At 42.6% G+C, this 15,609-nt stretch overlaps 1 protein-coding gene across 1 annotated transcript in view; it reads left to right on the top strand.

Annotated features, from left to right (window-relative positions):
* Positions 1 to 15,609, top strand: part of LOC114043247 (sodium-dependent serotonin transporter-like) — a 78,621-nt gene that overhangs the window by 34,571 nt on the left and 28,441 nt on the right. Inside the window, exons 3-10 of the mRNA XM_027862318.1 lie at positions 67 to 205; positions 1,464 to 1,598; positions 6,144 to 6,247; positions 8,086 to 8,213; positions 9,639 to 9,751; positions 10,805 to 10,936; positions 12,943 to 13,042; positions 14,265 to 14,365. Of these exons, the coding sequence (XP_027718119.1) occupies positions 67 to 205; positions 1,464 to 1,598; positions 6,144 to 6,247; positions 8,086 to 8,213; positions 9,639 to 9,751; positions 10,805 to 10,936; positions 12,943 to 13,042; positions 14,265 to 14,365 (952 nt within the window). The remainder of the gene's footprint in view (positions 1 to 66; positions 206 to 1,463; positions 1,599 to 6,143; positions 6,248 to 8,085; positions 8,214 to 9,638; positions 9,752 to 10,804; positions 10,937 to 12,942; positions 13,043 to 14,264; positions 14,366 to 15,609) is intronic.

Below are 15,609 nucleotides of genomic sequence, written 5' to 3'. Positions count from 1 at the left end.
GGGGGGGGAGGGGCAGAGGCACTCCAAGTCCCTGTATTCTTGAGGTCCAGTGTGATTCCCCATTAGGCGGAGAGTCCTGGAGATTGAGAAGTCAGGCGGCCTGCAGGATCCAGGAGGCATCCGTTGGCCGCTTCTGCTATGCCTCTTCCTCATCTTCACAACTGTCTACTTCAGCCTGTGGAAAGGAGTGAAGACTTCGGGGAAGGTAGCTGAGACCCCTAGCACCCTGATCAGGCTCCTCCCAGGCTTGCTTTCTAACCCCCCCCCAACAAAAAATCTCTATATAGGAGAATGAAAAATAAGAATGGGACAAGAATAACAGGTATTTATAGAGCATTTAAAAACTACATTATTCCACTGGGGCCTCTAAGGTAAGTGAAGGGTATTATTGGGATGATTATAGAATTAGAGGCTGTGTGATGTGGTAGATAGTCAGGATGACCAGGTCTCTGACACATCCTAGTTGTGTGACCCTAGAAAAATCACAACTGCAGGACAGCATAGCATAGCAGATAGTCCTGGACCTGAATTAGGACTCAGGAAGACCTGGGTGCAGGGCAGCTGGGTGGTTAAGTGTTTAGAGCACTTGGCCTGGCTTCAAGAAGTTGTTGTTTAGTCATTTCAGTTATGTCCAACTCCACATGACTCCATTTGAGGTTTTCTTGGCAAAGATACTGGAGTGGCTTGCCATTTCTTCTCCAGCTCACTTTACAGTTAAGGAACCTGAGGGAAACAGGGTTAAGTGACTTGCCCAAGGTCATACAGCTAGTAAGTATCTGAGGCCAGATTTGAACTCAGGTCTTTCTGACACTGGGCCTGGCACTGTACCACTTAGCTGCACTTAGTCTTGTACACTCATTAACTGTGTGACCCTCTGTCTACCTCAATTTCCTCAACTGTAAAATGACAATGATAATAACATCTATTTCCTAGGGTTGTTATGAGAATCAAATGAGACATTTGTTCAGTGCTTAGCACACTGTCTGGCCCATAGTAGGTGCCATGTAAACGTTTATTTTCAAAAATCTCACCTCCGAAATGTATTAACTTTGTTACCTTAGACAAGTCCCCTAATCTCTCTGAGCCTCAGTTTCCTTACTTGTAAAATTAAGGGGTTGAACCAGAGAGGCCTCTGAGGTCCTTTCCAACTGATTCTTAGATTCTTTGGGTGGAAATGTACACTCTCTCTTGGAATATTTACATTTCAATCCTTACATTGGATTTATCTCACAGAAAGGATTTATCTCACAGAAGGAGTTTTAGGCATTGTCTGAGGTGGGGAAAAGTATCTTTTGGGTCAGTCTCTGACAGCATCTTTTCTGACTTTGTGTAAGGTTGGCCCTGAGCCCACTAGGAGGGCAAAGCTCCCTTCCTATGACATGCTCCGCCATATTTCCCAGTTCTACTGCCACTGTGTATATTGGTCCACTCCCAGCTTCCTGCCTTTATCCTTCCCTTCCTAGGTGGTGTGGCTCACTGCCACTTTCCCCTACCTGGTACTCTTCATCCTCCTGATCCGAGGAGTCACCTTACCTGGAGCCTGGAGAGGCATCGTCTTCTACCTCCAGCCCAACTGGGAGAAACTGCTGAGCACATCAGTAAGCCAACAAGTCTTTTTCTGGATTCTTCAAACTTTTTCTGGGTCCACAGCCCCGTGCTGGGATTTAGGGCATTGAGAGTAATAAAACCAAGTTCTGGGGCTGCCCTCTCCTGATAAGCCCCAAGACAGAATAAAACACCGAGACTCTAATAGCACAGTGCAGCTCTGCACCAGGAGACTGTGGGATGCTGATGTGTTTGGCAAGAATGTGCCACTCTCTCTTTCCCACCCCTTCTACAATCACTGGTGTATGTGTGTGAGTGTGTGTACCCCTCTGAGTCACTGAAAAGTCATTCCATCCCCATAACTCCCCTCAGAAGGCTAATAAACAATTGTAATAATCAGCATTCTATTGCCCCCTTTCCTGGTGGAATCTGAACCAGGAAGGCTAGTTTAGCCAGTGCTGATGACTTTAGGAGGTCCTCTCAGGACATGGATTCACCAAACTCCCCCTACCCTTTGACCCAGCAATACCACTACTAGGCATATGCCACCAAAGAGGCCAAAGACCAGACCATTGAGGTCCCATGTAGATCAAAATATTTACAGCAGCATTTTATGTATTAGCAAATAACTGGAAGGAAAGTGAATAGGGAGACTTTTTTCTGATCCCCCTCCCCATTGCTCACTATCCCCAAATAACTATATTTCACAGAATCACTGAATTGAAGAGTAGGAAGGGCCTTCAGCAACCACATAGTCAACTCTGAAATAAAAGGAATCCCCTCCCCAACATACCCATAAAATGGCTGTCCAACTTGTGCTTACAGCCCTCCCAGGAGGGTTGAGCCCCTCACCTCCCCTAGGCAATCTACTCCCCTTTGAGATAGCTCTCATTGTTAGAAAGATGTCCGGGACATCTAGCTAAAGTCTGTCTCCAGATTCTGTTCTCTCGGGCCAAACAGAATGAGTCTAATCTGTTTTCCACAGTGACAATCCTTCAGGTTTCAGAAGACAGTTATTTATTTTGTATCTATCTTGTATATATTTCTCAGTGAAGCTGTTGTTTCCTCCAAGTAGAATGTAAGCTGCCTGAAGGCAGGGACTGTTTTGGTTTTTGTCTTTGTATCCCAGTCCTCAAGTTCACTAGCCTGCAGGGGTTGGGAACCTGCAGCCTTGGGACCACAAGTGGCCTTCTAGGTCCTCAAGTGTGGCCCTTTGACTGAATCCAAACTTCACAGAACAAATCCTTTAATTAAGGGAATTTTTTTTAAATTTTATTTTTATTTTAAAACTTTATTTTATTCAGTGATCCTTGGTGCTATCCTGACAGTCTCTGAAGGCTCCCCTGGGATCTCTTTCCCTCCTCTGATATTTGCTCTCCTAAGTCTGCTCCTCTGCCAGCTGTCACCTGCTCTAACATGCAGCTTTGACTTACAGGGTTTTTTCCTGAGAAGATCAGAGGGCCCCAAGTAATGAACTCATTATTCCCTCAGAAAAAAAAGAACATGCTTACAATCCTGGCCCTTAGAAATGCAAATGGAAAACTGAATTACACATCTCATTTATCAGGCTTGGTTCTATGTATGCCAAGGGGTCCTGCCCCTTTTCTGTGAAGCCCATTGACAATGGACTTCCTGCCTGTAATTACAGTAGGACTGCATTAGAGAATTTTTGTTCAAAGTAATCAGCCAGATATAAGTTCTAATTAAAACCTTCAATAGCAGACATCACAAATAATGCACTTTACCATGTGTGCCCCTCCTCAAGTCTTTCAACAACCTGAGGATCTCTTTGTATCCAGGCCCCAGAAGAAAGAGGCCCAAGCCCTAGGACTCTCAGCTCTGATCTGCCTCCCCTCTTTATACCTACCAAAATGCCTGGATGGAATACGTGAGTGGCTTTTTAGAGGATGGAGCAAGAGAAGTGGGGATCAAGAGGAGAAAGATGCTGAGGAAGCAAAGGAAGTGAAATTTAAGAAGCTGGAGGAAAACATTAACACTGCTGAGAAAATCTAGAATGGATGGTATCCACAAAATATGGAAAATATCAAAGGAAGACTTCTAGGGCATTGATTGAGTAGATGGCACCTATATGGGAGATTTGTGGAATGACTTAGGTGAGAATCTTCAGAAGAAAAGACTTGGATGGGCAATGGATAGAATATCCACGCCATTGAGGTCACAGAACATATTGAAGAATGCCAAGTATGGCTATCCCTGCTGGGATGTGAGTTCCTAGGATAAACCTTAGAGCTGGAAGAGACCTTAAAGGTTGGGGTGCAATGAGAAGATCATGGGGAGTCAGGAGACCTGGGTTCAAAACTTGGTTCTGTCTTTAACCACTAGGTAACATTTCCTCTCTCTGGGCCTTGGCTTCCTTCTCTGTAAAATGAGGGAATGTATCCAGGGAACATAACCAGGATGGTAAGTGGTCTCAAGACCATACCATAGAAGGTCTGGTGGAAGGAACTGGGAATGTTTAACCTAGAGAAGAGAAAGGGAGATAAAGAACATTAACAAAGCACATACCATGAGTCATGTACTGTGCCAGGCCTTTTACACATATTATTTCTTTTGACCCTCACAAAAATCCTAAAAAGTAGGTGCTATTATGATCCCCATTTTACAGTTGAGAAAACCAGGACAAATGAAAATTAGGCAACTTGCTCAGGGTCACAGGTCGGTCAGTGTCAGAGACTGAGATTTGAAATCAGGTTTTCCTAATTGCAAGTCTCAGTGCTTATCTACTGGGCCACCCAGAAGGGGACATGAAAGGTGTCAAGTAGCTAGAAAGCTATAATGGGAAAGAGAGATTAGATTTGTCCTGCTTGGCCCCAGAGGAAGCAAGGGTAACAGTTGTAGGAAATGTCTGTCTGCTATAACATACACACATACATTATATTTCTATATGTGTGTGTCTGTATGAATGAATAATATATGTGTGTGTATACCTTATTTATTAAAGCTTCTCAAAAGTAGAATGTGATAACATATGTAGATCATATGAGATCATATGTGTAAAGAACTTTGAAAACTTTAAAACACTCACTAAGTGTTGTTATTATTATTATCATAGTAGGTTCACTAGAGTTCTTCAGGTTGAATGTTTGTCTTGGAGATTCTTGACACTAGTCGGGATCAATTCAGTTCAATTCAATTCCAAAAGCATTTTATTGCTCTTCTGAATAATCAACAAGCATTTTTTATTAAGTATCTACAACATGCCTGGCACCGAATATATAAAGACAAAGAAATGAAACAATTCCAGTGAGTAACAACTTCTAGTCCAATAGAAGCTCCTGGCCCAGGCATATAACACAAATCAATCAATTGATGGGTATTTATTAAGTATTACAAAAGCAGAAGCCAAATAGCCCCTCCCCTCAAGGAGCTTACATTCTCCTGATGACCTCTAAGGTCCCCTCCCACTCTGAGATCTTTTGTGAAGCCCTTCAGAGCAGGGGCTGGCATCCATTTGGAGAAGGGGGCTATCCCCCCAAAAATGCCAACCACAAAAAGTGAGGGCCCCCCTTTATACCTCCCCACTTAGCAGTAGTAATGGGGTACAGTGGAAAGGAACACAAAAATAATAATAGAGAGACCTGATTCCAGGTATTGCTTCAGTTCCTAACTAGCCAGGTGGTCTAGGCAAGATGGCAACTTTGCTAGAAAGAAAAAGGCCCAGGATCAGGAGTCACAAGACATGGATTTGAATCCTGTCTCTGCCACTTACTACCTAAGTATCCTTAGGCAGAGGCCTTTCAAGACCTGAATGAACAGGACATATTTACCTCATGACCTGATGATAATGTCTCATTTTGAGGGGAGCTTTAAGCTGCCTTCATGTGTTTGGAAGGCAGTCCTGTGGAAGAGGGATTACACTTGTTATGTTTGGCCCCAAAGGACAGTCCCAGGCCCAGAGAGGCAGATTTAAGCTCGATGTCAGCAGAAACTTCCTAACAGAAAAGTCCTAAGGTGAAATGAGCTACTGATAGGTGGGATGGGGTCCTTCTCATGAAAGGCTTCAATAACAGGCTGGTAGATCACTTGTCAGGCATGTTGGATAGAGTATTCTTGTTCAGGTGCAGGCTGGGTGGTCCTTGATGTCCTTTCCAACTCTGAAATTTTGTAGTTCTATTGAATTCTCTCCAATTCAGCAATGATTAAGCATCAATTATGTGCAAAGGATTGTCCTAGGCACAGGTAATATGAAAATTAAAATGAAACCATCCTTACTCTCAAAGGGTTTTACATTCTACTGGAAGACATAATCTCCAATTTAAATCGATTCAACAAGCAATTATGAAATACTCGCTATATGCCAGACACCATGCTAGGGACTGGGGCTACAAAGATACTTTTTAAAAGGCCTCTGGCCCCAGTGAGCTTATTTTCTATTGGATTAAATGGTGAATTTGTTAAAATGAACCTGCCCTCAACTGAGCACAGACACAAGAACGCAAAAACCTCAGTGATAGTGGCCAGGGGGATGAATTGACAATTCTGAGTCTTCTCTGGAGGGAGGGAGCTCTCCAAATGCTGATTCTCCTTCCCACCCTTCCTCCATCCTAACCCCCATTACATTCCACTTGTCTTACCAGGTCTGGGTCGATGCTGCAGCTCAGATCTTTTTTTCTCTGGGTCTTGGATTTGGAGTCCTGCTTGCTCTGTCCAGTTACAACCAGATTAATAACAACTGCTTCAGGTGAGGACGCAAAGTAAGGCCAATGTAGCTGAATTTGTACAAGGTTAGGAGGAAGAGGAGGGCCAGGGACTGAGGGTGGTGGTGAGGTCAAAATGCTCTTCAAGTGCTGGATTTGGAGTCAGGAAAACCTAAGTCTAAATCCTACCTCAGATTCATACTATCCGTGTGACTGTGGGTAAGTCACTTCCATCTCTCATTCATTCATTCATTTCAAAAAGTCAGACACTGTTCTAGGTATTGAGGATGTAAAAACAAAAATGAAAATGTTCTTGCCTTCCAGATTACATTTTATTGGGAGGAAACAGCATACACACAGATAAGTAAATACAAAATATATTACATATATGTGTATATGTTTTATATATACATATGTATATATACATGTGTGTGTATATATATACATATATTTGTATATAAATATATCTTCCTCATCTGTAAAATGAGGATAATAATGGCACCAACATCACAGAGTTGTTGTAAGGATCAAATGATAAAATGTACATAAAGTCAAGTCAAGCAAGAATTTATTAAGCATCTATTATGTGCCAGGTACTGTGCTAGGAAAACAAAAAGATACTTTGTAAACCTTAAAGTACTAAATCAACCTCCATCATCACACAAATAAGTATGTGAAAGGCAATCAATCAATAACCACTCATTAAGTACATGCCAGACGCTGTACTAAATGCTGATAATACAAAGAAAGAAAAACATGGTACCTGGCCTCAAGAAATTCAAGTCTGATGGAGAAGACAACATGCAAATAACTATGTGCATACAAGAAAAATCTAGTGTGTATAGAAAGTAATGTCAGAGGGGAGGCACTTTGGAGGATCAGAAGGGGGAAAATCAGGAAAGAATTCCTAAAGTCGGTGGAGTTTGAGCTCAGTCTTGGGGGAATGCAGTGAATCCAGGCAGCAGAGGTAAAGAGGTAGCTCATTCTAGGCATAGGAGAGAGCTTTAATGTCAGAGAGGGACTGTTGTGTGTGAGGAATGTCATCTGTGAAGTTGGCCAGCATAGCTAGATTATTGAGGTATAAGAAGAATGGAGAGGTAGAAAGAGGCCAGCGATTACAATGTCCAGCAGAGAATTTTACATTTGATCCTGTAGGTAATAGAGAGTCACTGGAGTTCATTGAACAGCAAGATGATGTGATCTGATCTGCACTTTAGGAAAATGACTTTGGTAGCTTGGTGCAGGATGGATTGGAGCAGGGAGAGACTTGAGGCAGAAAGACCAATCAGCAAGCTAATGTGATGGTCAAGGTGTAAACTGACCATCAAGGTGGCATCTGTGTGAGTGGAAAGAATGGGGGAAAGCAACAGGCAAACCAAGTAGGTTATTGCAATAGTCCAGGCAGAAGGTGATAAGGGCTTAACTAAGGTTATTGCGACCACGTGAGTAAAAAGGAGAGGACACACATATGAAAGAGATGTTATGGAGGCAGCATGGACTTGAGGGCAGGGAATGACTCTGGGTTGAAAATTCTGGTGACTATGAGAATGATGGTGCCCTTGACATAAATAGACAAGGTTGAATGAAGGGCAGGTTTAGAGGAAAACTCAATGCACTCAATGAGTATGAGATGACAACCTGGCATCCCAATGGAGATGCTCCACTGGCAGCTGCCGATCAGGAGAAATCTGCAAAGAATTCATCTGCAGGGAGATGATCATTGAACCACTGGGGGCTGATGAGATGACCAAGAGAGAGCACATCACTTCCATCTGCCTTTCTATGTCTTCCCCTGTGGTCTTAAAGCTTATAGCACTTGAAGGCTGACATTCTAGCCATCCCCCGCACTCTCCAAACCACACTCAGGTTTTCTGACTTGCAGGGATGCGCTTATCACCAGCATGGTGAACTGCTTGACCAGCTTCCTCTCCGGGTTTGTCATCTTCACTGTCCTGGGCTACATGGCTGAGATGAGGGACATCGAAGTAGAAGAAGTGGCAAGGGACAAAGGTCTGTATCCCTTTTACCTGAATTCACCTTCCTCAGCCCAAGGTCCATGAACTTCACTGACTGGATAAAGGAAGCAACAAACCATTTCAGCTTTGTTTTTGTTTTTGTTTTTTGCTTTTATTACAAAAACATGTTGGACGTGGAGTTAGGAGGTTTCTGTTCAAATCCTGGCCCTGACACTTATGAGCTACATTGCCTAGGACATGCTGCTTAACCTCTTTAGCCCTGATTTTTCTCATCAGTAAATCAGAATAATCCTTGTGACCACCTCCTTCACCAAGTCATTGTAAATCTTACATAGCTATGAATTAGGATTATTTTTCACTGGTGCACCATTCTTAGGTGCACTTGGCAAAGCAAGTTGCTTATATGGTATGGTTTGAGGGGCACTGAAAGGCCCCCTACTCCTGAACTATGTCTCCCAGATCCCTGCCACAGGGACCTGAAATTTTCACTTGGAGTCACCCCTTCAGATAAAGACCTCAGATATTGTGTAAATAGATTACTTGTTAAAAGTAACAGGTCAACCCATTAAAACTTTATTACATAACACTTCCTACCTGTGCATCTCTGGGCAAGTCGCTTAACCCCTACTGTCTCACTAAAAAAAAATTTACATATTTGTTCACTAGATTAGGGTTTGGGAGTATGTTTGGTTTTTTGTGACCATGACTTTTCAAGAGGATTCCTCCTGTAGAAACTCCCTCCAGCAAAGTAGATCAAGAATTTATAGTCTTGGAGAGTTGCCTGGAACACTGAGAAATTAAGTGACTCACCCAGAGTCACACAGCTAATACTGTCAGAATCAAGACATAAACTCAGGTGTCAGACTTCTATCCAATATATCAAGGCTGGTATAGTGGTAAAGATACTGGATATGGAGTCAGGGGGATCTGAGTCTGAATCCCACTTCAAACACTAGCTATGTAACCCTAGACAGGTAACTTAACCCTTCTATGGCTCAGTTTCCTTATCTGTAAAATGAGAGGGTCAGACCATATGGCTTCTGAGTTCCCCAGCTCTGGGTCCTAAGATCCTCTCTGTGTCTCAATTTTTCATATCCAAAAAACATCAATAACAATACTTGTTCATTCTGTCTCAGAAGGCTAGAGGAAGAATCAGGGGAAATTGCATTCATGAAAATGTTCTGGAAAAAACTACAAAGCGCTAGAAAAAAATACTACTAATAATGGGATTTCTTGGTGGGCATGGTAGGACAATAAAGAAACAAATTGACTCATATCCAGGTCTGATTCCCCCCTAAGGTATGTGTACCAGAAGTGGCCCCTGGAGTTGCATCCTGAAGCTTTTCTCATCACCCACTGAAGGAGAATTTTTTTCCTCTAGAAATAGTTCCAGAAGGCACTGGACTCTACTTGGAAAAATAATAAAGGAAAAAATTACTCTTCTCCTACTCTTTATCAGGTCCCAGCCTCCTCTTCATCACTTACCCCGAAGCCACTGCCAATATGGTGGGATCCACATTCTTCTCCATTGTGTTTTTCCTCATGATGATCACCTTGGGATTAGACAGCACTGTGAGTAACTTTGCCTGGCTTTGGGATGGGAGGATAGAACCTTGAAAGGGCATCTCATGCATTCCTCCATTTTCAAGGAAAAATAGGTAAACTCGGTGGTGTAGTGGATAGAGTGCCAGGCTTGGAGTCAGGAAGACCTGAGTTCAAATTTGACCTCAAACATTTACTAGATGAGTGACCCTGGGCAAGTTACTTAACGCTGTTTACCTCAGTTTTCTCATCTGTAAAATGAGCAGGAGAAGGAAATGGTGAAACACTTCAGTATCTCTGCCAAGAAAACCCCAAATGGGGTCATGGGGAGTTGGACGCAACTGAAACAACTGAACAACAATTATTGTACTTACCCTGACCTCACATTAGTATTGTAGTTTCCAGTTGAGCCCTTGTGCTGTCCATCTGTCATCTTTTACTGTCCCTGCATAATTGACCTTTTCCAATCACTTTCTGGATGATAGAGCTTAAGTCACATCTTGTATATGAGTCATCATTGGCACTGGTCCTATTCACCTCCTCCATATAACAGGAGACCCTTTGGGTCACCAGGTCTCCCTCTCTCTCTCTCCATATACGTATATGTATATATATATATATATATACACACATATACACATACACATGTACATATATACATACATATATACACATATACATATATATACACATATAGATAGATACATAGATATATATACACACATTACCTACTTAGTTGAATCTTATAAGTGTAAACACCCATTTGATGGAAATCAGTCAATCAGTTTGTTGAGGGTTAAATAGTTGGGGGGTTTTTTTGAGTTAAATACTTCATGGCTCCACTATATATGGGGCCAGAATTTAGTCAGTCAGAGAAGTAGACTTTTCTCATTTTGGGGAGTCCTTGGGGAGTACAGGGAACTCCTAATGGGGAAACTACTTGCACTGGTGTAGATCAACAGCTCATGAATTCCTCAGGAGAGGGACAGAAGCATCACATCAGGCACAGGGAGGGGTGGGAATTCAAGCTTTGGTTGATATTTGGTCCCACATCAACTTGCTCTGCTGTGGCTCTCTCTGCAGTTTGGGGGCCTGGAGGCCATCATCACAGCTTTGATAGATGAATATCCACAGACCCTCACCCAAAGGAGGGAACTCTTGGTCCTGGGCCTGGTGGCTGTCTGCTTTCTGGGCTCACTTGCCACGCTGACCCAAGTGAGTATGGCAAGAGTTGGGTGAGTGATACACCTGGGCACTACGGCAGAGAAAAAACAGAGTTCCCACAAGCTTGAGGATGCTCAGGCCAAACCAGGGCTTCTGTTTCTTCCCTTAGCATAAGATGAGCCCCATCCTTCCATGAGTATGCAGGGCAGTCTAATGGACTACCCTGAGTGCTAGGCTTGGAATCAGTAAGACCGGTGTCAAATCCTGCATCTCACACTTATGAGCTGGTTGGTTCTGAACAAGTCAATTAATCTCTCTGGGCCTCAGTTTCTCCATCTATAATATGTGACTAATTTGCCTATAGGACTTACCTCAGAGGGCTTTTTTGAGGCACAAATGAGAGAGTGGATGAGACGTACAAATATCAAAGCATTCTATAATTGCCAGTGAGACATGACCTACGAAAAAATAGCACACTTCAATGGAAGAGTCAATGGAAGAAGAAGAAGAAGGAGAAGGAGAAGAAGGAGAAGAAGAAGAAAAAGGAGGAGGAGGAGGAGGAAAAAAGGGAAAAGAAATCAGAAGGAGAGGAAGATACAGAAGAGGAAAAAGAAGAAAGAAAGAAGAGGAGGAGGAAGAAGAGGGAGAAGGGGAGATTATGATGATGATGAAAAGGGAGAAAAACAAAATACAGAGGAGAAGACTAGCTAGCAATTTATATCACACTTTAAGGTTTGCATAGTGCTTTCCAAATATGATCTCATTTGATCCTTACCACAACCTTGGGAAGTAGTTGCTTTTTTGCCCCCCATTTTACAGATGAGGAAACTAAGGAAGACAGGTTAAGGGACTTGCCCAACGTCACACAGTTAGTAAGGGTCTGAGACTGGATTTAAACTCAGGTCTTCCTGACTCCAGACCTAGTGCTCTATCCACTGGACCACATATACCAGTCGTGAGTAGGAGACATAAGGATAAACAGGGGTTTGTAGAATTTCTTTGTCATTAGGAGCTACACTCAGAGCTATAACCAGGACAAGGTGGCTTGGGCTTTGTCCCAGGGCACTGGAATCTAGAAGGACATTCAGTCCTACAGCCACAGTGAAACAATTAAGCTCAGCACCTAGTTAGTAAGAATGATAGAAAATAAAAAAGAAAGTTATCACCAACAGTTACCTCCCCCTGGTGGCCACTCCCCAGGGGAACTCCTCCCCTTTTGGACCCAACCTATTCTCATTCTTTCCCAGCAACCTCTGCAACAGTGACTTTGTGTTGCTTCCAATGTCCACCCCTCCACACACACACACACACACACACACACCCTGCAAATGAACCAAGGAAGTGTTTCTACTGCTTGCCCTGAGCATAAAAATGGCTAGTTACTGCTCTGGCTACACTTTGCAGAATCATCATTATTCAAGCTGTTACTCTCTATCGAAGGAGCCCAGTCTAACCACTGCCCATCCATTCCATCCCTGCAGAAGCACTAGTGAAAACTGAGGCAACTGGAACCAGGTAAATTCAGCAGAAGTTGATGGCAGAGATGATGATAATGAGAACATCTCCAGTGAACTTTCTACAAATCATTCTACACCTTTAGAAAGATTCCATACATCTTCAACACATACAACCAAGGGATCTAGGACCAAAGGAGAATAAATTCAGAGTTGGGAGGGGCCTGAGAGATCATGTGATCCAACCCTCTTATTTTACAGCAAAGGAACCGAGACCCAGAGAGGCTAGCTGTCTTGTCTAAAGTCCCACAGCTTGGAAGTGGCCAAGCTGGGATTCAGACTCATAACCTGTGACTCAAAATCCAGCATTCTTTCCACTGTATCAGAGTACCTCCTCATTTTAAATATGGGGAAATTGGGGCTCAGAAAATGAAAAACTTTAAAGAGTCTCATGGTTACCTAGTAAGCCAGTGGAGGTGTCTTCTGGTTGCCTGTTCAGGGCTCTTTCCTTGGAACTCCACTACCTCCTCTGCCTTTTGTAGGCTTCCTTTGGAGTAGGATGCTTCAGACAGCCCTGAAGGTGGCCTTCTTTTGTTGTTCTAGGGAGGTGCGTATGTGATCAAGCTTCTGGAAGAATTTGGTGCTAACTGCTCCATTCTGGCTGTGGTGTTCTTGGAGGCGATTACTGTTTCTTGGTTTTATGGTACAAAAAAAGCCAAAAATACAAAAAAGACCCTTTGGGGATTGGGAAAGGGAAGAGAGACTCTCTCCTTATGCCTGTCATGCCTTTGTATAACAGATTAACTCTATCAGCAGTCAGAACCATGGCACAGGCACCTGTTTATCAGTCAGCACTCCACTCCTTACTATTATACTTCAGATTATTTTTGTTCGAGAAAATCTTAAGTTATCACTTGTGATACCCCCAATACCAATCACTTCCATTCTTTCCAGATCCAGTGTTGTTTAGGCCACTCACTTCCAGGTCTTGATTAAACAAGAATTGAATTAGAAGAATTTAATTATAACAACAGTCAATAGACATCTATGTCATAGAACACTGGACTTTACAAACATTTCCTAGTTTCAACCTCATGGCAAACCCCACTCCTAGGTTGGAGTCCATTTACATCCTTTCCTTCAGTCTCCTGAGCTGTAAGACAGAACAAGATAACCAGGAAGTTCATTTCCTTCATAAAACTCTCAGCTCCATATAACATGAGAACAAGGCCATATAACAGCCATACTAGCTAACTCACAATAGCCATAACATCTTGAAGTTTGCTTCTGCTCTCCCCAGATAGGCTAGTATGTACTAGTCACCCTAAGCTCCTTCTCCACCCATCTATGCCTTTAGTTCATCTGCTTCCATGGCCCATGTAGATGTCTTCAACCTTCTGAAATCAGGATGCTGCCAAGCCTGATGTTGCAAGCTAAGGAACAGAGATTTTTCCCATTGCTATCATGCCATATCTCTAACCCTGTCCATTGCCTTTAACCTCCGAATGAATGAACTGATAGATAGATGAATAACCCTGTCCATTGCCTTTAACCTCTGAATGAATGAACTGATAGACAGATGAATAAGTGAATGAACAAAAAGGCATTATTAAGAACTTACCAATCACTTCGCTAAGTGCTGAGAATACAAATAGAAAAAGCAAGAAAGTCCTTGCTTTCAAGGGGCTCACTATATGAGAAAAGAGAGAGAATTTCTCTGATAGAAGAGCTACATTAGGCAGCATGAACAAGGGTTTTGGTGAGGGGGGTGGGGTTTGGAGGGACAAGGATAAAGTGCTCCAGCTACTTACTCAGGGTTTGGCAAATAGTTAAGGGGAAGCCTTCTTCCTTTCTCCAATATCTTCCACTGCTGAGATTGAGGTCAGTGAGGAAGGGAGCTGACACGTACTGTTTTCTCTGCTCAGGGATTCAGCAGTTCTGTCATGATGTGAAGGTCATGCTTGGCTTCAGCCCAGGCCTGTTTTGGAAGATATGCTGGGTAGCCATCAGCCCTGCCTTCTTAGCAGTGAGTATATCCCTCATTGAACGTCCGGAGATGTTTTGGTGCCATCCCTCCCAAGAGCACAAAACACAATATTTATCATCACATTTCTTTTTATTATATTCCTAGGAAGGGAAAGTATAAAACTTATCACCATTTTACAGAAATAGAGTTATGGTGAGACTAAGACATTTCCCCCAGGACCTATAATTCCTGACTCATCAAATATAAAGTTGGAAAGGACATTAAAGTTCACTTTGCCCAACTCCCTTATTTTACAGAGGGGGAAACTAAGGCCCAGACTTGACTAATAACCTAAGTCACAAAGCTAAGTAATGATGATGCAGGGATTAGAACCCGGTCCTTTGACTCCAAAGCCAGAGATCTTCCCATTACATGGTTTTTCTATTTTTAAATTTTATAATTAACTTTTTTATTGTGTGCTCAATTTTGATACATACTACTTTTCTCATCGGATCATAGATCTAGAACTGGAAAGGAACTCAAATCTAATTATCTTGTTTTACAGATGAGTAAACTGAGGCATAGAGAGGTTAAGTTCATGTTGTTGTTGTTGAGTTGTTTCAGTCATATCCAACTCTCTGTAACCCTATTTGGGGTTTTCTTGGCAAAAAGCACTGGATTGGTTTGTCATTTTCTTTTCCAGGTCATTTTACAAATGAGGAAATTGAGGCAAGCAAGGTTAAGTGATTTACTTGCCCAGGGTCACACAGATAATAAGTGTCTGAGTCCAGATTTGAACTCAGGTCCTCCTGACTCCAGGGTTGGCACTCTATTCACTATGCCAACTAGCTGCCCAGTTAAGTTCATAGGACCATATATCTTGACCTGAAAGAGCCCTCAGAGGTCATATTACCATTCTATCATCACCATCATCATCATCATCATCATCACCATCATCATCAGGTTGAAAGGGAGTAAGGAGTCAAGGATGACCTTTAGCTCATAAGCCTGGGTGACTGAAAGGATGGTGATACTATTTAAATTAATAAGAAAGTTAGGAAGAGACAAAGACTTTGAAGGAAAGCATTGGTTCCATTTTGGACTGGTTGAGTTTAAGATGTCTATGGGACATTGAGCTGGAGATGTCCAGTGTGCAGCTGGAGATGGGAGACTAGAGGTTAGGGTTGGATATGTAGATATGAGAATCATCAGCATAAAGATGATAGTTGAATCTATGGAAGCTGATGAGATCACCCAGTGAAATAGTGCAGAGACAGAAGAGAAGAGGTGCAGGACAGAGCATT

The sequence above is a fragment of the Vombatus ursinus genome, unplaced genomic scaffold, assembly GCF_900497805.2.
Source record: "Vombatus ursinus unplaced genomic scaffold, bare-nosed wombat genome assembly UNPS02001287.1, whole genome shotgun sequence".
NCBI lineage: Eukaryota > Metazoa > Chordata > Mammalia > Diprotodontia > Vombatidae > Vombatus > Vombatus ursinus.
Note: the sequence above shows the minus strand (reverse complement) of the source record. Positions and strands in the feature narration are given on the sequence as shown.